We start from the raw sequence: 27,047 nt of genomic DNA, 5'->3' as shown, positions 1-27,047 counted from the left end.
CGCTTACATGACTAAATACACTGTATCTTTACGAAAACACAACGGATCACAAAGAAATTATGCACAATAATACGTCATGTACCAATCTTGATAATGACGTCATTTGTTATAAATGTCGTCATTTGATTCTGTGCAAAAAAGACCAGTCTCAGTCTTGCTGACGACAACCTTGTATATAAATCTTAAACTTTTCAACAGACAAGTGGAGACAACCATGTCTTAATATTATATGTAATTTTGCTCAGCATGTAACACTTGCTTGAAAGGCGAACAAGCCCAATTCCCGTGCAGGAAATGGGTGGGGGGTATGCATGCTCAAAGCAATGCACTGATATCACTTTGGTCTCAAGGATGAAAGAAGTTTCTGTTAGTAAGTAAGATTCAAACTAAAAACCTCCCATAAGGATATTACTACTTTTATAACATTTCATAATCAAAGCCAGTCCCCATTGCACAAAAGAAGTGCATTAGAGTACAGTGGAAACTCCCTTTCAAGACTCCCTCCTTTTTAAGACTCCCTCCTTTTTAAGACCTGATTTTCTCACATTTTTGGAGGTCTTAAAAGGGGGGATCCACTGTACTGCCACAATGAACAAATTGACAATTTGATTAAAACTGGTCCCTTGCTCCGCAGCCTGAAACACACACACACACACACACACACAAGAAGCAACATTCTGATACCCACTTACATTTAAGTACACTGTTATGACCAGGGTAGGGACATGCATGAATACAGCATATAAATGATCCAAGAAAAGAAACAACAGACCTTTGTCAACTCCATTTTCTCACACAGCAGTCTCCAACCACCCCCCCCCCCCCCCCCCCCCCCCCACCGTTATTTGGTGTTTAACGTCGTTTTCAACCACGAAGGTTATATCGCGATGGGGAGAGGGGGGGAGATGGGATAGAGCCACTTGTTAATTGTTTCTTGTTCACAAAAGCACTAATCAAAAAATTGCTCCAGGGGCTTGCAACGTAGTACAATATATGACCTTACTGGGAGAATGCAAGTTTCAAGTATAAAGGACTTAACATTTCTTACATACTGCTTGACTAAAATCTTTACAAACATTGACTATATTCTATACAAGAAACACTTAACAAGGGTAAAAGGAGAAACAGAATCCGTTAGTCGCCTCTTACGACATGCTGGGGAGCATCGTGTAAATTCTTCCCCCTAACCCGCGGGGGGTACATGGACAACGAAGACACTCCATGAACATAGATTAAGACACCATCTCATGCTAATAACATTGAAGATGTGAGTGAAATGAGAATGAGCCATATAATTAAACACTAGCTTTTTGTGCAACTCAAACTGTTACAAGGTAAATGGTGACTAGAAGAAGTGATGGTGACAACATAACATACCAGTGGAAAATTTGCACACTAAATGCACACAGTTTGATACAGTGTTAGTGTTACATATCTATCTGTTTCCTATTTACACAGTGCAGTGATATGATTCTGTTTTAAATGACCCATGAAGTCGATATCTTACAATGAAAGCGACCAAATTTGTAACCAGAAAAAGAATTGACTAGCATCTTTTTGACACTTATTTAGGAACTTTGTGGAAAAATACAAATCACTCTCTGGCTGCTCCTGATAAGCACAACAGGATAAGAGAAAACCAAAAACATGCACGTAGATCACATATAAAATGTACCCTCTCTTGCAACTCAACTCATGTCCTGGGAGAAATGGACACAAAAGTAAGCAGGTTTTGCCAAATTTGTGTATCTGACAAACTCTATAAGACTCAACTATAGAATAAGAATGTTAATGTATGATTCTCGGAAACATGTTTACCTGGGTAAATAACAAACACAAAAGTTCATCATCAACAATACTGAAAACACTGCTGAACACACAGTGATGTTCTGTGCATCAGCTAGCAATGCATACAATGGCATTCACTTTGCTTCAACATCTGTTAAGAAGACCCTCATCACATAACATATCATCATGCACACAAAACCTGCCATGGTCACACACACAATCCACCAACCATTCTCCTTTCGTACTACTGGCCTTTAGCACGAATGTCTCCATAAATGCAACGTGGTCTCATTCACAAAGCTGGCACTTTTTCCTTTATACTGACTCAAAGCTCAATGGAAGACGAAGTATTTTCATGTACAAGTCTGTAGTAATCATCAAGTTTTTCACATCACAGAAACAATAAATAGAAAATCTCAGTTTGTCTAACTGGTGAAACTGCACGACACAACATGGTCAACCAGCCTCAGGAGGAATGTGTAACAGGGAGGAAGGGTGGGAAGGGTGGTAGAGGTATAGAAAAGTAAGGTAGCAGAGGTACAATGTATAGAAAAGTAAGGAGGGAGGAGTATAGCTAAGCAGTAAGTAATGTTGTTCATGAAGAGCTGGATGATAAATGATTGACAGCAAATGAGACACTGGATGTGACTGTGAACAAAGTCAGTGTACTGCAAACAACATTGCCTCCTTTCACTGTTAGCACCTTGTTTTTAGCTTTCCACTTTCAATCAGCAGTTATTTCCTTTCTTGTCAACACAGTGTCAAGACCTAACTTGTGTTATACTCCTGACAGATCCAAGATGACCATATTCCAGCTCTCAAATAGCCTGCCATATCAAATCTCATCTTTGATGGTATGTTTCAAGACCCCCCACCCCCCCCCCCCCCTCTAATCAATCAACCCCACTAAAATCTATCTCTTCACAAAACATTATCTTGCAATGATTTTTCCATTTTGAATGAAACTAAATCATCATAGATTTAGGGCTACTTACAACCATTTAGGTCACCAACCATATTTTAGGCTCAGATCTTTGCCCAGCCAGATCTTTTCCAGAAAAAATTTGTCAAGACTGGCAACTAGTGTCACCCTCCTAACAACCCTCAGCTAACACAGCCTTTTAGCTTACCCCGTGACAGTTTGTAAAGTTTTATGGTTTTACAGTCTGTCAACTCAAAAGGCAAAATTATGGAAGGGAAGTAACTGTTCCCACATCAGAACTGAAGATGGGCGAGTCACTTTGCAGGAGACAAACTTCCTTTGGTCAGACATTAGGACTGACGCAGCAGCTTAGCAAAGGCACTTCTCTTCCACAGACATCTGACCTTCCTCTCAAGCCACCATTAAGTAGCGACAAAGAACGCTTGGTTTGCCGGAGAACTCACTCTAACATTCCAGGCGAGCACAAACTTGACAGAAATCCCTGTCCGCTAGGATGATATGCATGGAAGGGCAGCTGTGGCAAGGTAAGTAAGTGCCTGTGATGATCATGATGCCACCATCACCCTCAACACCAGCAAAGCCCTGTGGCTTTATAAAGGACTTTCGTGCCAGGTAAGCAGGCATGATGATAAAGATGCCACCATTATGCTATCACAGCCTTTCTGCCTTTAAGGACCTAGAAAGCTGACATGATGACCAGGATCACACCGTCACGTCAAGAGGCGCAGGGTGTCGTCCTTGGTTCCGTACAGCAGGATGTGTTGTTTCCTGACACAAAGCAATTGTACATAAATAAATGACTTGCCCGTGTACTCTTGTGTGCAAACAAAAAACTTTAAGAATAGATATAACCTCAAGGTCTTGTCTTTGTTCCTTCCATCAACAGTTCCCTTACGCTGAAGGCCATAGGCTTCTTGTTGTTCTCATATTTATAAATGTATGTAAATCGAAAATTTTATTGTAAATTTTCATTTAATAAATATACCTACCCGAATCACATGTAGCAGTTGACTCAGTCTAAAGTGCTAGGTCTGAAAAGGCTACCCGTCTAAGGGGAGCAACCCCAACTAAAAAAGTGTAAACGTAGCTATGGTAATGACGACGCACCCAGGGAGTTACCTCCCCTCTTGCGTACCACGTCACTACTGCTACTGACCACGTGACCCCTATCATTCGACTCGAAGAATAACATCTCCAAATCATAAGCGGGGTAGGTGGGAGGGACTACGATATGTGATTCGGGTAAGTATATTATATTAAATCGAAAATTTTATTGTAAATTTTCATTTAATAAATATACCTACCCGAATCACATGTAGCATTGACACAATCGGAGATGCTAGGTTCTGTACAGGCTAACCGTCTAAGGGAAGCAACCCCAACCACAAAAGTGTAAACGTAGCCATGGTAATGCCCATACACCCGGGGAGTTACCTCCCCTCGTGCATGCCATGTCACTACTGCTACTGAACACGTGGTTCCTATCATTCGACCTAAAGAATAAATTCTCCAAATCAAAAGCGGGGTTGGCGGGAGGGAATATACTATGTGATTCGGGTAGGTATATTTATTAAATGAAAATTTACAATAAAATTTTCGATTAAATTACATATTCCTACTCCGAATCACATGTAGCAGATTACAACAACAAGGCGGTGGGAAAGAAAAATCTAACTCACTCAAAAAACCTTGCCAAAAACCTGGACCGCTGCCAAAGAATCAGGGCGGTCCCAGTGGGAAAGAAAAACTAACCCACTCAAAAGCCCTTGCCAGGGCTGGCCCACTGCCAACAGGCAGTGAGGGAACCAAGGAAAGTCCTGAATGACAGCCGAGAAGTATCTCAGGCGAAAAGCGAAAGAGACAACCTCAGAGATCCAGAAAGCTGTGTTCAGCACTTCTTCCAATCTCCTAGCCGTAAAAAACAGCACAGGAATAGACCCAAGCCTTGGATTAATAACCCTGGCGAGCCAAGGGAAAGACAAGCTTCCCCCCCCCCCCTTTTATTGGAAGGAAATGCTAATGTCCTGAGAAGATCCGTGCGTAAGGTTGTCCCCTCAACTGAGAAGGACGAACCCCCGCGGTGACCTTAAGACAACCATGCCAAAGTCTGCAAACCTTGGGATGTAGTAAAGCCCAAAAGGCTTGTGAGAAAGAAGTCAGCTCAAAATAAGAGTGACCAATCCCCACGAAAGAGCGAGAGAGAGACATCCAAGCACTAAGTACCAGAGTCCACCTCGAAGGGAAAACTCACAAATAGAAGGTCGCCAGTTATCCCCTACCAGTCCCTGCGAACGCAGGGAGAGAGGTAGCACCCGACAGCAGCCACTTACGACTGTGCGTAAGCTACCGGAAGTGAGGACCCACGGTGGTCAAAAACCGATGTGACTGGCAACCATAAACAAAATGGCTAAAAGCCAGAATGTTCCCAAAACAGTCTGCTTGAAGGTAATCGAGAGTGAATCAAAAACCGAAAGCAGAAAACCAAGACTGGTAAACGTAAACCGTGAAGCCAGCCAGCCATAAGACTCCCGAAACCAGAGTTCTCAGGGAAAAAACAGGCAGTTAACTTCCTAGCCAAATCAAGAGCCTACCTGAGTTTGGCCAGAAAACCCCGAGCGCGTCTGTCCCTGTCTGAAGACAGAGTCCAACGCGGAGAAAAAACGGACAACCGCCCTAGACAAAGTTGCCTTTTGTAGCCGGGTGACTGTAAGGAAACCCGACCCAACAGACGTCATCCTGACTCGCCTCATACTAAGATGAGGAAGAAGAGAGGAAAGGCCCAAGACTGAAGTCACAGGAACCGAACCTTAGCTAAACCTCTGCCCGAAGGAGAAGAGTAGCCAAAACCTGAGAGAGAGGAGGAAAGCCACAAAGAACTACTCCTCAAACATCCATTGTCCAAGACAATGCCCCCTCAGGAAAACCTGAATGTTACTTCCGAGGCCAACTCAAGCGTACCTTAAGTTTGGACGAAACACCAGAACGCGTCTGATCACTAGAGAAAGACAGAGTCCGACTCTATGAAAGACAACAAGGACCAAAGTCCAAACGTTTGTGGCCAAACAGGGGTAACCTGAAGCCAGAGAACCCCACAAGCCACAAGAAACGGGAAGGCAACAACCACCATCGCCGCAACGTGGAATGGCTGTTGCCCGGCCAAGGCTGCCTATTGGCTGCCAGCTTAGCTTAACCAGAGGAATGAGCATGCTTCTGCTAAGCATGTTTCTGAGTATGCTAGCCTTACCTTCCTTCAACCCTTGTAAAGCAGTCAGAGACCTGGTGATCTCTATTCGACTGAATCTCTACTGCAGGCAAAGTTTAAGCGACTCTCTTTGACTGTTCAGGGAACTGAGAAAGCGAAAGAAACGAGTCCCTCCGACACCCGCCGTACGAGCGTAGTGAAGGAAGGGCAGCCTCATCTGCTCCATGCTCACCCTAGCAAGGGCTGGCCAACAGAGTAGAGAAAGGAGGCAAGTTCCAAAGGCTGAATAAGCAAGAAGGAACAAAAGGTGAAGCCCGTGTAGCCGAAGCCAGCCAAGGCTGAGCATGTTCCGGAACTGAACCATAGTAGAAACAGCGGCAGAACCAAAACAGTAGAGATACCACCTTCGGGAGGAGATGGCCTAGCCAAAACCTGCAAACCGTGGTACCTACAAAAGGTGACTAAGGAACCGGAAGTAGGAAAACATCCTATCTTCCGGAACGGAAGTCCGACATCGACAACAAAGTCAACCAACAAGGAAGCCACCAATGTCGATGCACCCAAGGGAAATCCTGAGCCGAAGCTTGAGCTTCGACGGAAATCCAGAACGTGTTCGATTGCTGACTAAAGACTGAGAACCAGAATAGCTCAGCTACGAACGCAAACCGAAGTCACAGTTGCTGGTGGTAAACTGATGAATGAGATGACCGGAAACCGGAAAACCATCCAACCGGAAAAAGACCTGACTCATCCCCCTACTGACGGTCGTGAATAGGGGAAACGTCCAGGGCCACCTGAACTGAATAGGCAGTAAACGCAACACCCAACAGGTAAAGTGAAGACTGCCCCGGCTGAGGCTGAAAGCCTAAATGCCCGTAGGCCAGCCGCTGTTCCTCACCCACCGACCTCCGGAGGAGTGTCAGGAAGAGGAGAAGTGTATCCGAACAGAGCCGGAAATGCAGCAGACAAAACCGCAAAAAACGGAAGCGAAAGTTGCATAGAGTAGACTGAGGCCGGAAGCCCAAACGCCCGTAGGCCAGTCCTCTGTCAACTCCAGTCAAAACCGCAACGTGTACTTGAAATGGAGGACTTATGCTTCCAGTAAAACCGGAAACACCACGCCGACAACGGCTGCCGCACTTGTGAAACACAAATGCCCACGACGGAACAAGAGTGAGACAGAACAGAAGAGGACTGGGGCCGGAACCCGAACGCCCGTAGGCCAGTCCTCGATCAACCCCAGACAAGCCACTACGTGCGCTTGTGATGGAGGACCTATGCTTCCAGACAGGAAGTGTAGGAGGCCGAAACCCCGTCCGGGAAAACCTTCGACGTGACCTCTGCCGCAGCTTAGAGGACAGCGTTAAGCCTTTTTCCCAATAACCAGCACATGTGGAATCGCTGACGACAGACTGAATGTCCGACACAACCGGCGAAAAAACCGAAGTCCACGTACTGGTGGAAGGCCGGTGAAACGGCATAACCGGAAAACCGGAAATCCGTCCCCCCCGACGTCGTCCTAACTCATGCCTCGACCAGGCTAAGAGAGAGAAGACGGCAAGTCTGCAGCCGCAGGAACCGGAACGGCAGTCAACGCGACAACCGAAGGTTGAAACGCTGACTACATCGGCCAGGGCTGAGACAACACCTGCCCGAAGGGCTGGCGTTGCTCCTCAGCTACCGACATCCGGGAGGAAGTGGAAGCGAAAGGAGCAGTAAATCCGGGCGGAGCCGGAAAGCACAAGACGAGACCGCGAAAAGCGGAAGCGCCGAATGCGAGGACGGAGGCCAGAAGCCCGAATGCCCTAAAGGCAACGTCCGGTCAACCCCGGAAACGACCACAGCGGGTGCGTACGTCAGAGGACCTATGCTTCCAGCGAGTGCCGGAAGCGCAGCGCCAGAAACGGCTACCGCCATTGCTCCGCCACACAATGGTCTTCAAGGAAGCCAGGGTGTGACTGAACAGAGGACGAATGCCCGGGGGGCAACGTCCGGTCAACTCAGGAAACGACCACAGCGGGTGCGTACGTCAGAGGACCTATGCTTCCAGCGAGTGCCGGAAGCGCAGCGCCGGAAACGGCTACCGCCACTGCTCCGCCACACAATGGTCCTCGAGGAAACCAGGGTGCGACTGAACAGAGGACGAATGCCCGGGGGGCAACGTCCGGTCAACCCCGGAAACGACCACAGCGGGTGCGCACATCGGGGGACCTGGTCAACCCCGGAAACGACCACAGCGGGTGCGTACATCGGGGGACCTATGCTTCCGGCGAGTGCCGGAAGCGCAGCAGTCAGAAACGGCTAGACAACTCCGGAAACGACCCCAGCGGGTGCGTACGTCGGAGAAGTAGCCGGAACCAACTGCCGCCATTGCTCAGCCACACAATGGTCTTCAGTGAAGCCAGGGTGCGACTGAACAGGGGTATGCGGGTCGTGAACCCGCCGAAAAGAGCTGTGTCCCAGCAGGGACTGTCCGACAGCCTCACGAGGGCCTGTGGACCAGCTCGACTTACTTGAATCGCCAACCACAGCGGTAGAAGACGAAGAAGCAAAACATCCGCCCTAGACAACGTCTCGGCCGGAAGCGTCAAAGAAGCCAACAAGGTGACGTCGCCCACAGACAGCGGGACCAACGGAAGACGCAGGCTTGGAACGCGAAAATTTCTTCACAAAGATAACTCAGACACCTGATCTGCTAACGGCAGAGAAGGCGAGGAGAAGAAACAGGACGTACAACAGTATATGACTGCCCCACAAAGTGTTTGTTCGAGGCAGAAAGAGTAACGAACAAAACATAACAAACATGTTAAATTCGAAACCACGACAAGTCCTACGGACTGGTAGATACCTGCTAAAGCCTAGCCAAGTAACTGTCAGCGAAGCTGATACACAAAATGGCGGCCAAGCGATAAGTTACTGGACAAAATTTAGAAGTCCAAAACGGACGAAAATTAAGCAATAACAAAAATTCCTGTCAAAGTAATGACGAAATATGAAATGGCTTACCAACTAACAAAGCAGAAGGCAAAAACGCAGGTAAAGTAAGGAGAACCTCACCATAACATAGGCCTAGCCACCGAAATAAGCTGTCAGGAAAGCTGAGCAACCGAAAGTGGCGGCCACAAGATAAGTTACTGAAACGCATTTAGGAGTCCAAACGGACAAAAAGTCAGCAACTGTAGATAAATTCCTGTCAACTAAAGACAAGAAGGAACAAGCTTACCAACTAAACAAAGCAGCAAGCAAGTAAGAAGGTAAAATTACGTTTACCTCCAAAATACATCGGCCTAGCCACAAAAACTGTCAACTCATGCTGACAACAAAAATGGCGGCCAACAGTAGTCACTGAAATATCACAGGTCCAAACACGGACGAAAATCAGCAACTACAACAAATTTCCTGTCAAAATAATGACCAAAATGGAAAGAGCTCACCAACTACGAAGCAGGAGGCAAGAAAGACGGTAACGTGGCCGGTGGGTGTCAAAACAACACCAACAGCGCAGCCACAGGGGAGCCCAAAAATACAACAACCTGCTCCCTCGAAAGCTGTAAGGTCGAATGATAGGAACCACGTGTTCAGTAGCAGTAGTGACATGGCATGCACGAGGGGAGGTAACTCCCCGGGTGTATGGGCATTACCATGGCTACGTTTACACTTTTGTGGTTGGGGTTGCTTCCCTTAGACGGTTAGCCTGTACAGAACCTAGCATCTCCGATTGTGTCAATGCTACATGTGATTCGGAGTAGGAATATGTAATTTAATGAAAATTTACAATAAAATTTTCGATTAAATTACATATTCCTACTCCGAATCACATGTAGCAGATTGAAACAACAAGGCGGTGGGAAAGAAAAAAGTTCAAACTCACTCTCAAATCCTTGTCAAGAGCTGACCACCTGCCACCATGGCAGGCAAAGCTCTAGATCCATCCTGGCGAAGAGCCGAGATGTCACGCAGGTAAAAATTCATGAAGACATCCTCGGAACGCCAGTATGCGGTGTGTAGCACCTCCTCCAGTCTTCTTGATCGTAACACGGCCAAGGAGGAAGCCCAAGCTCGCGTCTCGTGAGCCCGAGCTGATTCCAGAGGAAGGACAGGCTGTGTCCCCCCTTCATTACGGCGGCTCCACTCGTAAGCATGCTTAATGAGCGCCGACACCCACCGGGCCAGAGTCGTCTTAGTAATATCCTTATGTCTCTCCGTATTGAGAGAAATAAACAAAAGCTTTTGAGCTGCGGATCTAAGAGACTGAGAACGGGCAAGGTAGATGTGAAGGGCTCTAACAGGGCAATTTACTAAGTCTGGATCATTCGGAGCCAGAATAGTGGACAACGGCCTGACATGAACCACAGGAGAAGCTCGCTCGGGAGCCTGGTTTTTCGCAAGAAACTCAGGTCGAAACCGCAAAGTAACGGACCCATCTGATTCAAAGGAAATGTCGTCCGAATTACCGGAAAGAGCGTGGATCTCACTGCCCCTTCGTGCCGATGCTAGCAGCAAAAGGAAAAGGGACTTGCGTGTAAGATTCGCAAAACTGGCATCTCTGAGAGGTTCAAAATCCGCTGAACGCAGAAACTCCATGACCAATAAGAGATCCCACTTAGGAACGGGCGTACGAGACTTGACGTCAGAAAGGGAAGCGCCCTTGATGACTCCAGCTATCACGCCACTAACATCTATAGAGCGACCTAACTGGCGTAGGGTCGCCGAGATGGCCGATCTTCTTACTTTCAACGAGGCAGCAGAAGCTCCCTGAGAGGACATGAAAGCAAGATGGTTCGCCACGTGCATCGTGCGGGGCGCCGTAGCATCCAGCCGATGCTCGTGACACCAGGTAACCCAGGCCCTCCAATGTGACTCATAAACGGACGAGGTAGATGCTCTGTGCGAGCGTCCTACCAGGTCCATGGTCAGATCTGATGCCCCTTTGCGCCTCAGAGAAGACCGCACAACCTCCACGCGTGAAGATTGAGCATCTGAGGCTCTGCGTGGAGGCTGCCGGTGTGAGGCTGTACCAGTTCTCCTCGCGTGAGCGCGAGAGGAATGGGAGGGCCCTGGGCGAGTCTCAGCAGGTCCGGGAACCACGGCTGAGACGGCCAAAGAGGAGCGATCAGCAGGAGGGACGGGCCCTCCTGCTCCGCCTTCCTGAGAACTCGCGTGAGCAACTGGAATGGCGGGAACGCATAAGCCTCCAGGCCTGACCAGGAAATGTCCATCGCGTTCGTCTCCCACGCCTCGGGATCCGGGAATGGTGAGACGAACACTGGTAGTCTCTTCGAGAACCTGGTGGCAAAAAGGTCCACCTGAGGTTTCTGCACAAGAGACCAGAGACGATCCAGCGCTCCGTGAGTGATGGTCCACTCTGTTTGAAGCACTCTGTCGGAGCGGCTGAGCGCGTCCGCCAGAGTGTTCAAGCTTCCGGGCAGGTACCTGGCCGAAAGCCTGATTTGATGCTCTGAACACCAAATCAGGATCTCGCAGGCCCTGGCCGAAAGCGACGGAGACCGCGACCCTCCCTGCTTGTTGATGTAAGCTGCCACTGTCGTGTTGTCTGTAAACAGACGAACATGCTTGGCCTGAAGGGAGGGCCGGAACTTGTCCAGAGCTAGAGCCACGGCTTCTAGCTCCAGCAAGTTGATGTGCTGCATCCTCTGATCTGCCGACCACAGACCTGACGCAGTCAGCTGGTCTGTGTGAGCCCCCCACCCCACCAAGGACGCGTCCGTGAACAGGTCCAAATCTGGGGCAGGAAGGGCTATCGGCACGCCCCTGCTCACCCACTCCGTGTCCAGCCACGGAAGGGTAGCGGATTGGAACCATCCCTGGAGAGGGATGAGGGCATTCCAATCCACCGTGGGAGAGTCCACGAACGGTTTCAGCGCCAGCTGAAAGGGACGTTTGTGGACCCTCCCCAAGGGGACCAGGAGAGCCATGGACTCCATCTGCCCTAAGATGGAGGCCAAAGTCCGCAGGGAGGCCCTCGGGAGAGGCAAAGTGGAGCGTATGCACGCCTGGAGCTTGTCCACCCTCTTCTGAGAGGGTTGGACCGTCCAAGCCACCGTGTCGAAAGACATTCCCAAGTAGGTGAACGTCTGACACGGTGTCAGCTCCGACTTTGATCGGTTGATCGAGAAGCCAAACAAGTTGGCCTCCCGAAGAACCGATTGGGTATCCTGCTCGCACCCCACCTGACTCTGACTCAGGATGAGCCAATCGTCCAGGTAGGCACGTAGCCGGACACCCCGCGACCTCACCAGCGCGCAGACCTGTCTCACGACCATGGTGAAGACCCAAGGGGCGAGAGACAGGCCAAAAGGAAGGGCGCGAAACTGGTAAACCTGACTTGCCCACCGGAAACGAAGCCATTTCCGGTCGGCTGGATGCATAAGGATGTGAAAGTATGCATCCGTCAGGTCGATGGAGGTCGCCCAATCTCCCGGGCGGAGAGAGTCCCTGACCGACGCTGGCGTCTCCATCTTGAACCTTATCTCCCTCAAAAAGGTATTGAGGAACGACAGGTCCAAGACGGGACGCCATGCCCCTGAGGCTTTGGGGACGGCGAAAAGCCGTCCGTAAAACCCAGGGGAACTGTGGTCGAGGACCCTCTCCACTGCGCCCTTCTGCACCAGGGAGTCTATTTCCGCCCGAAGGACGGAAATGGCTTCCTGCGAGGAGGGAGGCCTGAACGCCGGCGGACGCCTGACCAGAGGAGCCTTGCCATCTTTCCAGAGAAGACGGAAGCCCGACCTCACGACCCCCACGATCCATTGACTCTGTATGGACACGAGCCAATGGGAAAGTGCCCGGGAAGGGCCCCCCGCCATCACCAGAGTGGAGGGCGGGGTGGGGGGGAGATCGGGAGCACTTCATTGGGGGTGAGGCTTGCTTCCAGAGCCGCCTCTCCCCCTGCCGGAAGACGGTCGTCTTCTCGAGCCCCGAGAAGAGGAACGTCCACGACCCTTGTCTGCCGGTTTGGGAGGGCCAGCAATCTTAGCCTGCTTCGGCTGAGAAGGCTGAGACTGCTTGGACTGCTTAAGGCTGTGCAGGGAAAAGTCAGAGAACTGCTGGTCCCTGTTCGCCTGAATTTCCTGTCTTCGGGCGTCGAAAACGAGATGCCCGAAGAGGGAACCCTCCAAGACCGGTGAGGCACGCAAAGTGTCTTTGGTCGCCTGATCCGAAAACTGAGAGTGTGCCAGAAAGAGATCCCGACGACACATAACAGAGTGCGCATAGTGCACAGCAGAAAGTCTCATCTGTTCTTCATTGACCCTCGCAAGAGCGGCCAACAAAGTGGAGACGTCATCCGCATCCTGATCCTCGCTGAGAGAGAACGGATTCAGCGAATCAGTGAGGGCACGAGAGAGGGCCCGAATGAGAGTCTCAGCAATGGAGGCAAGCTCCAGCTGCTGACGCCCTGCCTCTTCAGAAGCAATCAGCGTGTTCTCAGAAAAGAGCACGCCATCATCCTTCTTGATAGGCTTGGCCAACAAGGCAAGCATCTCCGGAGGAACTGTCAAAGATGAACGCGGGAGAGCGAACGCATCCAACAAGTTCCTAGGAGACTTCTGCAAAACCAACCGCCTGTGAGACGACAGTGCGAATGCAGAAGCCTGAGAAGGCGAAGCCATCCACTGCTGAGCCAGCTCCGGAACTGAGCCGTGAGGCACGAGCAGCGGAACCGGAAGTGAAGGAATTCCGCTTCCGGAAGGAGATGGCTTGGCCAAAACCTGGGAAAGCTGAAAAGCTATGGATGGAGACTCCATAAACCGGAAGTATGAGTCATCCTCCTTCCCAGAGCGAAAATCAGCCATCGCGGACGGAGCCGTCGAAGCGGCAGCCGAAGAGACCGAAGCCCCTTCCGCGAAATATCTCGAAGTGACCTCGGCAGCGGCCTCCAGTGCCACTTTGAGTCTCTCCGGATAACCAACACGTGCAGCCTCGCTGGCGACGGACTGAACATCCGAAACATCCGGCGAAGGACCGAAGTCCACGTTGCTGGTAGAAGGGCGGTGAACACCGTAACCGGAAACCGGAAACCCGTCCACTCCAATACCATCCGAACTCATGCCCTGACTAGGGTAAGAATAAGAGGACGGCATGCCCACAGCCGCCGGAACCGGAACCGCAGTCGAAGCAACAACCGAAGACGGAAGCGCTGACTGCCCCGGCCAGGGCTGAGACACCTGCCCAAAGGGCTGGTGGTGCCCCCCCGCAACCGCCATCCGAGAGGAAGCGGAAGCGGAAGAAGCAGCAGATCCGGGCTGAGCCGGAAAAGTATCAGACGCGACCGCGAAAAGCGGAAGCGCAGACACTGTGGACGGCGGCCGGAAGGCCGAATGCCCAGAGGGCCACGTCCGGTCAACCCCGGAAACGACCCCAGCGGGTGCGTACATCGGGGGACCTATGCTTCCGGCGAGTGCCGGAAGCGCAGCAGACGGAACCGGCTGGTCGACTCCGGAAACGACCCCAGCGGGTGCGTACGTCGGAGGACCTACGCTTCCGGCGAGTGCCGGCAGCGTTGAAGCCTGAACCAAATGCCGCCATTGCTCATCAACACGATGGTCTTCCGTGAAGCCAAAGTGAGAACGAACAGGGGTTTGCGGGTCGTGAACCCGCCGAAAAGGGCTGCTTCCCAGCAGGGAGCGTCCAGCGGTCTCACGAGGACCTACGGACCAGCCCAACTTACTTGCGTCGCCAACCACAGCGGTAGAAGGCGCAGAAGCAACCACCTCGGTCAAGGACAGCGTCACAGCCGGAAGCGGAAAGGAAGCCAACGACGGGACAACGGAAGTCGAAGGCTTAGAACGCACCATCTCCTCTCTCACCAACGTGCGAAGCTCGGGAACCAGCGAAGAAAGCAACGATGAAACCAGCGACGCCGAATCTGCAAGCGGCAGAGAAGACGAGCGAGAAACAACAGTACGCGTAGGTTGATTAGACTGCCCAGCAACCGGCTGGTCATTCGGGGCAGAAATAGGAACCGTCATAACAGCATTGTTAGCCGCGTCGGAAACAACAACCAAAATAGGCTTAGGGACAGAAGTGGAAGACTTGGGTTTAATTTTTCCCTTCACATCAGCCTTGCCGCGCTTTTTGTCACCGTCAGACATGCTGACAACAAAATGGCGACACAAAATTCAAAATGGCTACCACAAAATACGTGACCAACACGTGGCCGAAAATTTCAAGTAGCAACTGAAAAATTACGTTCAATACAAGTAAAGGAACGAGCTCACCAACTACCAGTGCAGCGGGTGAAGAGACGGGTGTGTGGGTGCCGGTGGGTGTCTAAGCAAACACCAAACAGCGAACTTCCACTAGAGCCAAAAAATTCACGACCTGCTCCCTAGAAAGCTGAAGTGTCGAATGGTAGGGGTCACGTGGTCAGTAGCAGTAGTGACGTGGTACGCAAGAGGGGAGGTAACTCCCTGGGTGCGTCGTCATTACCATAGCTACGTTTACACTTTTTTAGTTGGGGTTGCTCCCCTTAGACGGGTAGCCTTTTCAGACCTAGCACTTTAGACTGAGTCAACTGCTACATGTGATTCGGAGTAGGAATATGTAATTTAATTTCATGTATAAGTAAATAGAAATAAAACATTGTGTAAACCAAACAGAAAAATATTGTTTCCTTCTTTCATTAATGTAAACATGAGTGATTCCCCGAAATCGGCATATGGCTGCCTAAATAGCGGGATAAAAACAGTCATACTTGTAATAACCCACTCATGCAAAAAAAATATGGAGTTTCAGCCCATGAACGCAGAAGAAGAAGAAGTAAACACAGCAAAAATATAAACAGAGTAACAATGACCCCCCCCCCACACACACACACACACATACAAAATAAACAAAGAAATAAGTAAAAAAACCTGGAAAAACAGCAAAAATGCACCTACTTCTTGTCAAAGCGTATATTTCGGACGTACTCCATGACACTGATGATGCTGTTGTTGAACTTGCGCTTTGACAGCCTAAAAAGACAACACAAAACAGCATGAACAGCAAAGTATATGAAGCAAAGATAACAACTTTAGGCAAAAACCGAATACACTAAACCGCAAATCTGATTTGAACATGCATATCTTCATCAGAAAAAAACCAACTAGATGAGAAATATTTCAGCTGAACTACAAAAGAAGTTTGAACTTTGTTTTCAAAAGAAAAACAATGGAAACCACCTGCTTTGGTGTTTGTTGGCTCTGCTGCCCTGTTAAGCACTTAGGACCAACTGAAGCTAATAAGAAAATGGCAAAAAGTTCAAGACAGGAAGAAGGGTGGCCGAGTGGTAACGCACTTGCGCTCGGAATCGAGAGGTTGCGTGTTCGACCCTGGGTCGGGCTGCTATTTTCTCCCCCCTTTCCTAACCTAGATGGTGGGTTCAAGTGCTAGTCTTTCGGATGAGACGAAAAACCGAGGTCCCTTCGTGTACACTATATTGGGGTGTGCACGTTAAAGATCCCACGATTGACAAAAGGGTCTTTCCTGGCAAAATTGTATAGGCATAGATAAAAATGTCCATCAAATACCCGTGTGACTTGGAATAAAGGCCGCGAAAGGTGAACATTCGCCTAACAGGCTTGAGGTTTGCTGGTCGATGTGAATGCGTGATATATTGTGTAAAAAATTCCATCTCACACGGCATAAAGCGCTTTGAACTTCGGATAAGGCGCTATATAAATAAAGAGAATTATTATTATATTATTATTATTACGATGGGTAGCTTCTTGAAGCTGCACAGTCACACAATACTCACATTTCGTTGATCTCATCAGCACTCTTGTGAAAGTCGGATTCTTCCTTATTCAGCTGCAACAATGGAGAAAAAACTATTTGCAAAGTGAAACTAATCAGACACTACAGTTTACTCTGAACAAACTACAATCACAATACCATCTGTTCAATAACACAGATGCTGATTTGCATCAGCTTACAGGCCTGAAAGTGGCGAGTATTTTACTCGCCATGGCGAGTAGAAACATGTAATTGGCGAGTAAAAATATTCATCTACTCGCCAAATGCGAGTAAAGTTGCCGAAACAAATTGTTGGTTTGGCTAGTATAAGTAGTAAAGTTTGCTCTCTGGCTAGTACATTTTCAGAATCACTAGCCAAAGGCGAGTACACCGTTTGTTGGACTTTCACGGCTGGCTTATTATAGCAGGCTACATCAAGTTATTTTTTGTGAGAGAGAGAACAACACAACAATTCTTTATTTAACGAGGGTAATAGAGTAAGCAGTGATCTGCTTTTTTACATCTGGCCCTCGCCCTAAAGAGGGACTAGTCTAAAATGGCTAAAGAATAAACAAGTAAAGAAAACTACTGCTACATGATTATAAATCAAATGAAAGTAAGAAAATGTTATCAATTTACATACAATACATTGCCTACATGAAAAATGTAAGTTCATTTGAGAGAGAGAGAGAGAGAGAGAGAGAGAGAGAGAGAGAGAGAGAGAGAGAGAGAGAGAGAGAGAGAGAGAGAGAGAGAGAGAGAGAGAGAGAGAGAGAGAGAGAGAGAGAGAGACACACACACACACACAGAGTGTGTATCTGTACTTTCAAATAATTAGAAACAAATGATGTCTCTGGTACCTCGACAAAGCCCTGTATGGTTTTGATGGCCTGTTCTGGTAGTTCTGCCACCACCACCTCCACCTCCCCTGTCAGCCACTTGGGCGCCTTGTTACACACCTGCAACAAAACACTCATAGCTGAGGGGTTGTCTCAAAGTAACTCTGCTCTAATAACTTCACACAAATAGGTCTTTAGCAACATACACTACCAACATATCAAAAGCAGTGACAAGTGATTTCAACTGTTAGAATGACAAAGTCACAGTGAAACCTTCATTTTCAACATTCTTTCTTACTTTCCTGCAGAGATGGATAAGTGACAGAATTTACACATGAAGTGAGGGGGGGAGCAGGTCAAGAGTGTTTCCATTTGCTTAGTTGTTGGTCTATATCACTAAGTTTCAAATACAGTGGAACCCCTCACAAAGACCCCCCTCTCTAACGACTACCCCGCCACAACGACCCTTTTTTTTTAACCGATGTGTTTCCTTATATAGTTGTTACCATTGTTGCGACCACCCCGCTCTAACGTCTAAGGACCGACCTAACAGCTTGTGTAACGACTTTGTCAGACCATAGACCAAATAGCCTGGACCGCCATCTCGTCACGTGACCCTTCGAGGTTACGACGCTCGACTTTCAGGGGCGCTTAGCGTCCGGTTTGAAAGGCCAGCGATTCGAAGACAGTGAAAAGAAAGCACGCTCCAGTTATTTGTGACAATGGGAGGTGACAATGAACTGGATTTTCCAAAACTCCAAACTAAACTTAACAAAACTCATCGAAAAACATGTTCCATATGCACTTTAGCTGAGTTTATTTTAGCATTTTCAGAACTTACCTCGGCAACTTCGTCCATGTTTACAATCGACACCGGATATGACATTCCCCTGATTTCTGAAAGGCCATGTAAGCGTAGGTTCCTAAATGCGAGAGGCCGCTACCTCGTAATAAAGAGAAAGAGCGGAGAGAGAGCTAGTTGGCGGTCCAGGATAAATGGTCTATGGTCAGACAAAGCCAAGACTCTCAGTCAGCGTAACGCAAAGGCACTAAACCGCTGGGAGGTGTGATGGTTGGGTGGGCTGAGTAAACATCACAAACCAATCATCGAGAAAACAAACTCACGTGACCAACATACACCGTTCAATTCAGTCAGAATAGACAGTCTTTGGACAGAAGAGCAGTGGAGATCGACATGGCGTCTACAAAGAAAGAAAATATTGAACTCTCGAAAATCGAGTGAATGTTGTGAACAGACACAAAAAGGGAGAAACTGCCATCGCGATTGCAAAAAGTCTTGATGTTGGAAAATCGCAAATTCAAAGAATTATCCAAGACAAATAAAACATTCTGAAAAGGTGGGAAAGTGGTGACAAGGCAGTGAACGCGCTCACCATGCACTCACATCATACGAAAGCAGCCACACAAACACAGCACAGAGGCAGGTGTGCAGATGCTTTGTGAGAATAAGCGTTGAAAACCAGTTTGAACAAGAAGGGCAAAGCCCATACGACTCACATGCTTGACCTCGACCTTTAGGGTAACTAAACCTAGCAATGACATCATACACTAAGAACTGCTTTACACATTTTTCCTACCAAAATACATGTGACCTTGACCCAAGGTCAAGGTCATCCAAGGTCATGCAACACAAAGCTGTTAATTCAAGACATAGGAAGTACAATGGTGCTTATTGGCTCTTTCTACCATGAGATATGGTCACTTTTAGTAGTTCACTACCTTATTTTGGTCACATTTCATAAGGGTCAAAGTGACCTTGACCTTGATCATATGTGACCAAATGTGTCTCATGATGAAAGCATAACATGTGCCCCACATAATTTTTAAGTTTGAAACAGTTATCTTCCATAGTTCAGGGTCAAGGTCACTTCAAAATATGTATACAATCCAACTTTGAAGAGCTCCTGTGACCTTGACCTTGAAGCAAGGTAAACCAAACTGGTATCAAAAGATGGGGCTTACTTTGCCCTATATATCATATATAGGTGAGGTATTGAATCTCAAAAACTTCAGAGAAAATGGGAAAAATGTGAAAAATAGCTGTTTTTTAGGCAACATTTATGGCCCCTGCGACCTTGACCTTGAAGCAAGGTCAAGATGCTATGTATGTTTTTTGGGGCCTTGTCATCATACACCATCTTGCCAAATTTGGTACTGATAGACTGAATAGTGTCCAAGAAATATCCAACGTTAAAGTTTTCCGGACGGACGGACGGACGACTCGGGTGAGTACATAGACTCACTTTTGCTTCGCATGTGAGTCAATAAAAAACCAGCAGATAGAGCCGCATGTCATAATCATTCTTCTTGTCTGGCTTTATTGACTGCATGCCGATCTTGTGGCAGTGACTTTTCACTCTTCAGTCGGAAATACACTGTACACAACACCGCTCTCACTCTCCCTCACTGACTACCCTAAGCCCTGACAACTGATCCTTGGAAATTGTTTGGAAGAGTACACCTCTCTATTTCTCTCCAATGCTCTTCCTGCTGACATGCAGTGACACCGGACACCCCACTGAGTTTAGCCAGCTACCCCCCCCTCCCTCTCTCTCTCTCTCTCTCCCTCCCCCCAGCCATGTACTGTTTGGTGCTGTGGCCAGAGAGGTGTCACGGGCTAATTGAGGCCAGCTGCACTGTTCACTCAGAGCAAAACTAGTTGACTGTGTCTAACTTTTGACAAAGCAAGACAACTGAAGGGTTCACAGATTAGGTAACCGACTCACTGGTCAAGGCTGCGGGGAAACAAGAGTATCTTGTCAATGAAAGAGGTTACACACAGATACGCGATGCTGAGAACGGTGGCCGATTTTTCACTCTCTTTCTCGGAGGGCCTTCATCATTGCAGGGACTGCTGTAAAGAATGCTTGCTCAGAAACTAACTCTTTTTGCATTGAAATATGCACCAGAACTGGTGGACACCATCGACAATGTCAAACATGAAATCGAAGCAGTTTGCTTGAGGAAACGGTCGTCAGCAACTCAAACTTCTCTGTTTTCTTTTTTTAAGAAAATCTGAGGTGACTTTCTTTGTGGCCCCCTGACCCCGCCCCCTCCCTCTGTAAGGACCCCCCTCCATAAGGACCGATTTTTGTCAACATTTTCACATTTTCAAGGTCGCTAGAGAGGGGTTCCACTGTACAGCAGTCCCTCTCATGAACGGACACCCTTGGGCCATAGCAAAACTGTCCGTACATTGTAGGTGTCCGGTCACGGGAGGGGTGACCACACCACCCCCTCCCCCATACACTCACACAGAGACACACAAACAACAGGATTGAGTCTATGCTAATCACTTCTTGTGGCTACTAAACAATAACAATAAACTCCTAATACTTCTTTAAACGTTCTGTAAAAATGATTTGTATGAAAAGTGTTGAAAAGAAGTGATAAAATAAATCCTCAAGGCAGTGAACACACTCACATACGAAAGCAGCCACACAAACACAGCACAGAGGAGCGTGTGCAGATGCTTTGCAAGAATAAGCTTGAAAACCAGTTTGCAGAAATAGCAGCAGATAGAGCTGCATGTCATAATCATGTAATTTATTTTCTTCTTGTCTGGCTTTATTGACTGCATGCCGATCATGTGGCATGACAGTGATTTTTCACTCTTCAGTCGGAAATACACTGTACATAACACAGCTCCCTCTCTCCTTCACTAATGCCTACCCCAAGCCCTGACAACTGATGCTTGGAAATTGTGTGGAAGAGTACACCTCTCTATTTCTCTCCAATGCTCTTCCTGCTGACATGTAGTGACACCGGACACCCCACAGAGTTTAGCCAGCTACCCCTCCACCCCCCCTCCCCCCTCCCTCTCTCTCACTCCCTCCCTCCAGCCATGTACTGTTTGGGGCTGTGACCAGAGAGGCCAGCTGCACTGTTCACTCAGAGCAAAACCAGTTGACTGTGTCTTAACTTTTGACAAAGCAAGACAACTGAAGGGTTCACAGATTAGGCAACTGACTCACTGGTCAAGGCTGAGAGGAAACAAGAGTAAGTCTTGTCAATGAAAGAGGTTACACACAGACACACGATGCTGAGAACTGTGGCCGGTTTTTCACTCTCTTTCGCTCAGGACCTTCATCGACTGACTACCACACAATGTCCAGAGAGCAGCAAGTCAACCTCATCAGGCTGCGTACTGGCCACAACAGGCTCAATGCTCACATGAACCGAAAGTTCAAGCTGGCGCCATCACCAACCTGTGCCTGCGGTCAAGAAGACCAAACAGCGGAACACATCTTACAGCGATGTCCCTTACTAGATGAGGAACGAAAAGAAGTGTGGCCGTCACCAACTCCCTTGCAGACCAAACTATACGGCAGTCGACAGGAGTTGGAGAAAACGACATTTATCACCAGTGCTGGACTGATCGTGTAACCTCTGCGAACGCCAAGAAGAAGAAGAAGAAGATCGACTGTACATGTGGTTTCTGTTGTTTACGTCCAACAGACAAGAATAAAGAGCACAGTGCAGTTTCATGTTGGCATTTTCGCATGTACTCCACTCCTGACCAAAACTACCCCCCTTCCTGATGGGTACATGTGCACTCAAGTTATCAGTGACTGTCATCACGCCATTGCGGCTGTGATCTTTGTACCAAGAGCCGGACTGCTCTGTTATCGATTTTGTTGTGGTGAAAATTTGACGATGGTCTGTCCGTACTTTGGAGGTATGACCTGCTGTTGGGACCGAAAATGAGTGTCCGCGTCCACGTTTTGCAGGTGTCCGTTTAAGGGGGGGCAAATATAGAAGGAAAACATTCGGTGCCGAGCAAATGTGTCCGTACATGTCAGGTGTCCGCTCACGCCGGGGGCCGTACATTGCAGGGACTGCTGTAATAACAAATTCGCTTTGAATGGCAACAAAATCCTGTAGTTAGCACACTAAAGACAGAAACAAAGGACAGATGCAATCGCTATATCCTGTGTGTTCCCCTAACAATCCCTTTAGGGAAGGGACTGAACTGAACTGAACTGAAATTGTGTACATGTACTTTACTGTACATCACAGTTTCACACCAGACGAAAGACTGCATCATCACACAAAACCATGACCATACCAGTCCTTCAATGCGCCGTTTTTGATGTGATATCTGTGAGGCATAGTTGAAGCTGAATGTGGCAGTGTTGGAGGTTCTGGACACACTGTTGCGCTCGCTACTGCGACTGCCGCCGCCCCCTCCTCCACTGCTACTGCTACCGCCACCACTCGCAGGATTAGACTCTGGAACTTCCCTGTCTCTGCAACCACAAAGGAAAAATGCAGGAATCACCTTACTCATGAATGATATTTTTCTCCTTTCACAGCAGGAACTAACTCTATCAAGAGGCTTCAGTAGTTTTGTCTCTTTGAGTCAATGCACAAAGAGATAAACTGAACATATTTTTAACTTGTCAATACATTTCTGACTTGTGTCTTTAGATGAGAAATGTACAAGCGAATTGTGTACAAGCATCCATGTTTACCATGTTCACTCAAAAGACAGTTTCAAGAGTTCCACTGCATTACAGCAAATAAGTTTCTGCAAGGAACAAGAAAAACAAAAGAAAACAATTGTGGCAAAGCACAAAGCACAATTTAAACAAGAAGGGCAAAGCCCATACGACTCACATGCTTGACCTTCTGCTTTACACATTTTTCCTACCAAAATACATGTGACCTTGACCCAAGGTCAAGGTCATCCAAGGTCATGCAACACAAAGCTGTTAATTCAAGACATAGGAAGTACAATGGTGCTTATTGGCTCTTTCTACCATGAGATATGGTCACTTTTAGTGGTTCACTACCTTATTTTGGTCACATTTCATAAGGGTCAAAGTGACCTTGACCATGATCATATGTGACCAAATGTGTCTCATGATGAAAGCATAACATGTGCCCCACATAATTTTTAAGTTTGAAACAGTTATCTTCCATAGTTCAGGGTCAAGGTCACTTCAAAATATGTATACAATCCAACTTTGAAGAGCTCCTGTGACCTTGACCTTGAAGCAAGGTAAACCAAACTGGTATCAAAAGATGGGGCTTACTTTGCCCTATATATCATATATAGGTGAGGTATTCAATCTCAAAATCTTCAGAGAAAATGTGAAAAATAGCTGTTTTTTAGACATTTATGGCCCCTGCGACCTTGACCTTGAAGCAAGGTCAAGATGCTATGTATGTTTTTTGGGGCCTTGTCATCATACACCATCTTGCCAAATTTGGTACTGATAGACTGAATAGTGTCCAAGAATGTAAGGCTTCTTTTTAAGCCTACTGTCTATATGATACTTACCGAGACAGTACTATTCTTGCACATTATCTATTATAGGCCGAAAAAAATTGGACAAAACGCTGAGTGGGTACAATTATCTCCCATAACCATGCGCCACCGTGGATCCCAAGCACTGTCCGAGTGCTTCCCCCTTACAGGATGTAGGTGGCGCGTCCTCTTTCTTTATGAGCTGCAGACCCTCAAAAAGCCCATAACATATCAAGAGGGGAGGCGGGAGGGAAACTCTAATAGTACTGTCTCGGTAAGTATCATATAGACAGTAGGCTTAAAAAGAAGCCTTACAGTCAATATAACACTTACCTCGACAGTACTATTCTTGCACAGAATACCAGAGTGGTGTGAGGGTGATATGTAGAGTATTAAACTCCTTAATCAAAATCACTTAAATCCAAGGATTAAGATACCCAGGCAATTTTCGAACAGTACTACCGTAAAAGAAAATATACCCAAGAAACATACCTTAGACTGACGTGACCATGCTAGCAACCACTGCTGTGTGGTGAACTCAATGTCAAAGTCCAGGCCACTCAAAGCTTGAATACCACTGAGTCTACGGCAAGTGGCTAAAGCGATGAGGAACAATTAGTCTTAAAAATCAGCAACTTGATACTGATGCCTGCCAGGGGTTCAAACTCATTGCTACGCAGGAGTTTGAGGACCAGAAAGACATCCCCCTTGGGAAATGAACCCCGAGGTTTAGACACCGCTGCATTGCTAATACCCGAAAGGACATTAGCGATGAGGGAGGACCTGATCAAGTGTTCAGTTCTGCGACCAGTAGCGGCCGCAATCGTGGAAGCGATGGCAGATCTGTATCCAAGAAGAGTCTTAGAAGAAAGACTCTTCTTTTGATACACTTCCACCAGGAAGTTGGCCAAGTCCTGTGTTGAGGGATAAAGCGGCTTTATCCCCTTGGACAAGGCGAAGGTGGCCCAAGCTCTCCAGCGTAAGTCGTAGAGCTGATTAGTTGATCGCCTCTTAGCGTTCAAGGAAAACTCTACTGAACTCTTGTGCAATCCTAGTGCAAGCAGTTTGGAGCGCACAAGAGCCATGCGGTCAAGCACAGACTCTCTGGACGTGGATGAGGGAGGCATGATCGAGGCTGGAGCAGACCTCCCCCGTCCAGATCCAGAGGTAGAGGGTCTACGTGGGTGAGACCGCGAAGATCTGGAAACCACGGAGCTGTTGGCCAGTAAGGCGCGACCAAAATCAGTCTTGGTCGTTCCTGCAGATATTTTGCCAGCACCCTCGGAATCAGAGATGTCGGGGGATAGGCGTAAGCATCGAGGAGCCTCCACAAGAGAGTGAATGCGTCCAAGTGGAACGCATTCATGTCTCGAAAGGGGCTGACGTACCTGGGAAGCCGAGCGCTGAATCGAGTTACGAACAGATCGATCAGAGGACGGTCCCACCTTGCCCACAGACGCTGTAGAACGTTGTGAGCGATGGTCCATTCTGTGGAGAGAACCTGATCGCCCCGACTGAGAATGTCGGCCAGGGCGTTCAGTTTCCCCGGAACGAACTGGACTGACATCCGGACCTGATTGGTCTGGCACCAGAGCAGAATCTCCTCCGCCAACAGGGAGAGGGACCGAGAATTGGTGCCCCCCTGGTGGCGAAGGTAAGCTAAGCATGTGGTGTTGTTGTCCCCGTTGAAAATCAGAGGGGCCAAGGACAGGCCGAATGGGAGGGCCCGAAACTCGAACACCGTGCCCTCCCAAACGAACCGGAGCAGATGTCGGTACCCCGGGGCCACCAGGATGTGGAAGTAAGCATCCTGGAGGTCCCAGACATGGCCCAATCGTTTGGCCGGATGGCCAACCGGACCGACGAAGGGGTTTCCATCTTGAACTTGCACCTGTGAAGGTACAAGTTCAAGGTGGAGAGGTCCAACACCGGCCTGAACCGGCCGTCCTTTTTGGGGACGGTGAACAGGCGGGAGCAGAACCCCAGAGAAGGCTGAGAAAGGGGGTAGACCGCCTTCTTCTCGACCAACGAGTTCACCTCGTCCTGAAGAGCCTGCCATCTGGCAGGCTCTCGAGGAGGGGGGAACGTCCAAGGTAGAGCGGACAATGGAGGTTGTGACGACAGCGGTAGAGAAAACCCCGACCACACCACCCTCAAGAAAAACTGGTTGGAGACCAGTCTGCCCCACATGCCGCGGGCCCGAAAAAAGGGAACCGACGGACGAAAGAGGGGCAACTTGAGGGAGCGTCAACGTAGGGCCGGGACTCACTGAAAATACTGCTGGCGGGCAGGCGCAGGCTTGCGACCACCCCCCCTGGTGGTGCTGCTTCCCCTTACCTGTCTGAGCACCCTTCGTCTTGCTTGGGAACGCAACAGGCGCCTAAGAGGAGGAAGAAGGAGGCAGTGAAACTGGCTTCTTCTTCTTCTTCTGAGGCTGGGAGCTGGAGGTGACTGTAGCACTTCTCTTACTCCCCGCCGCCGTCGCCGAAGCAGCGAGGCCAACCATCAGAGAATCAGTGTTCCTCTGGCGTGTGGACTCCACCACAGAACGAACAGTGTCCGGATGAAAGAGGGAAGAAGGCTGAGGAAACGTGTTCCTCAGACTCTTCCTCATATCCGGAGGCACTATAGAAGTAGGCAGAAAATGATCACGGAACAGGGCCAATAAAGTGGACCCGTGTTCCAATGGCCAATTCTGCCGCAGACGTCACGCACGATCGCACGGCATGCAAAGCCCGATCCACTCGAACCGTGTCAAGGACCCGAGTGGAATCGGACTCTGCCCGATCGGGAGGGTCCAACAGTGTGGACAGCGTGCTCATCCATGTCAAGGCCTGTGATTGGGCCTCGACTGTGGAAGAAACGGTGGCCTCAAGATTGTGGAACGAAGCAGAGCTCAGTTCCACCTTCTTGACCGAAGGCACCTCCCCAACGAACACATCACCGTCAGCCCCACCCTAAACACTCGAAGTCTGGAAAGGGAGAGTTCGAGAGTCAAAGGGAAAAGGGAGGGACGAAACAGATTGGACACGAGGAAACAGTGGAGGTGCGCCTCCCGAAGGAAAGCATGGCACTGAACCCGCGTCCTCCCGAGGAACATAGGTCGCGTTTGCACGTGAATCTGTACTCCTCAGGCGATGTGCTGCCGCTTCCACCGTGGCACTTAGACTAGGGTGGAACGCGAATTGCCGGCGGCCGGATCGTTCATAAAACGAGCCGCCGGCAGACGCGGCGTGAGCCTCCCGCGCCCGGGCCGAAGCGGAC

At 48.7% G+C, this 27,047-nt stretch overlaps 1 protein-coding gene across 2 annotated transcripts in view; it reads right to left on the bottom strand.

Annotated features, from left to right (window-relative positions):
- Positions 1 to 3,121: 3,121 nt before the first annotated feature.
- Positions 3,122 to 27,047, bottom strand: part of LOC138953915 (eIF-2-alpha kinase GCN2-like) — a 64,242-nt gene continuing 40,316 nt past the window's right edge. For both annotated transcript variants that reach the window (XM_070325900.1, XM_070325901.1), the window contains exons 33-37: positions 22,599 to 22,779; positions 17,531 to 17,629; positions 16,693 to 16,745; positions 15,836 to 15,910; positions 3,122 to 3,499 (exon numbers count right to left, since the gene is read on the bottom strand). In XM_070325900.1, the coding sequence (XP_070182001.1) occupies positions 3,442 to 3,499; positions 15,836 to 15,910; positions 16,693 to 16,745; positions 17,531 to 17,629; positions 22,599 to 22,779 (466 nt within the window). In that variant the 3' untranslated portion in view covers positions 3,122 to 3,441. The remainder of the gene's footprint in view (positions 3,500 to 15,835; positions 15,911 to 16,692; positions 16,746 to 17,530; positions 17,630 to 22,598; positions 22,780 to 27,047) is intronic.

This window comes from Littorina saxatilis, linkage group LG17, assembly GCF_037325665.1.
Source record: "Littorina saxatilis isolate snail1 linkage group LG17, US_GU_Lsax_2.0, whole genome shotgun sequence".
Lineage (NCBI taxonomy): Eukaryota > Metazoa > Mollusca > Gastropoda > Littorinimorpha > Littorinidae > Littorina > Littorina saxatilis.
The sequence above is the reverse complement of the archived record's forward strand: the minus strand, read 5'-3'. Positions and strand labels throughout refer to the sequence as shown.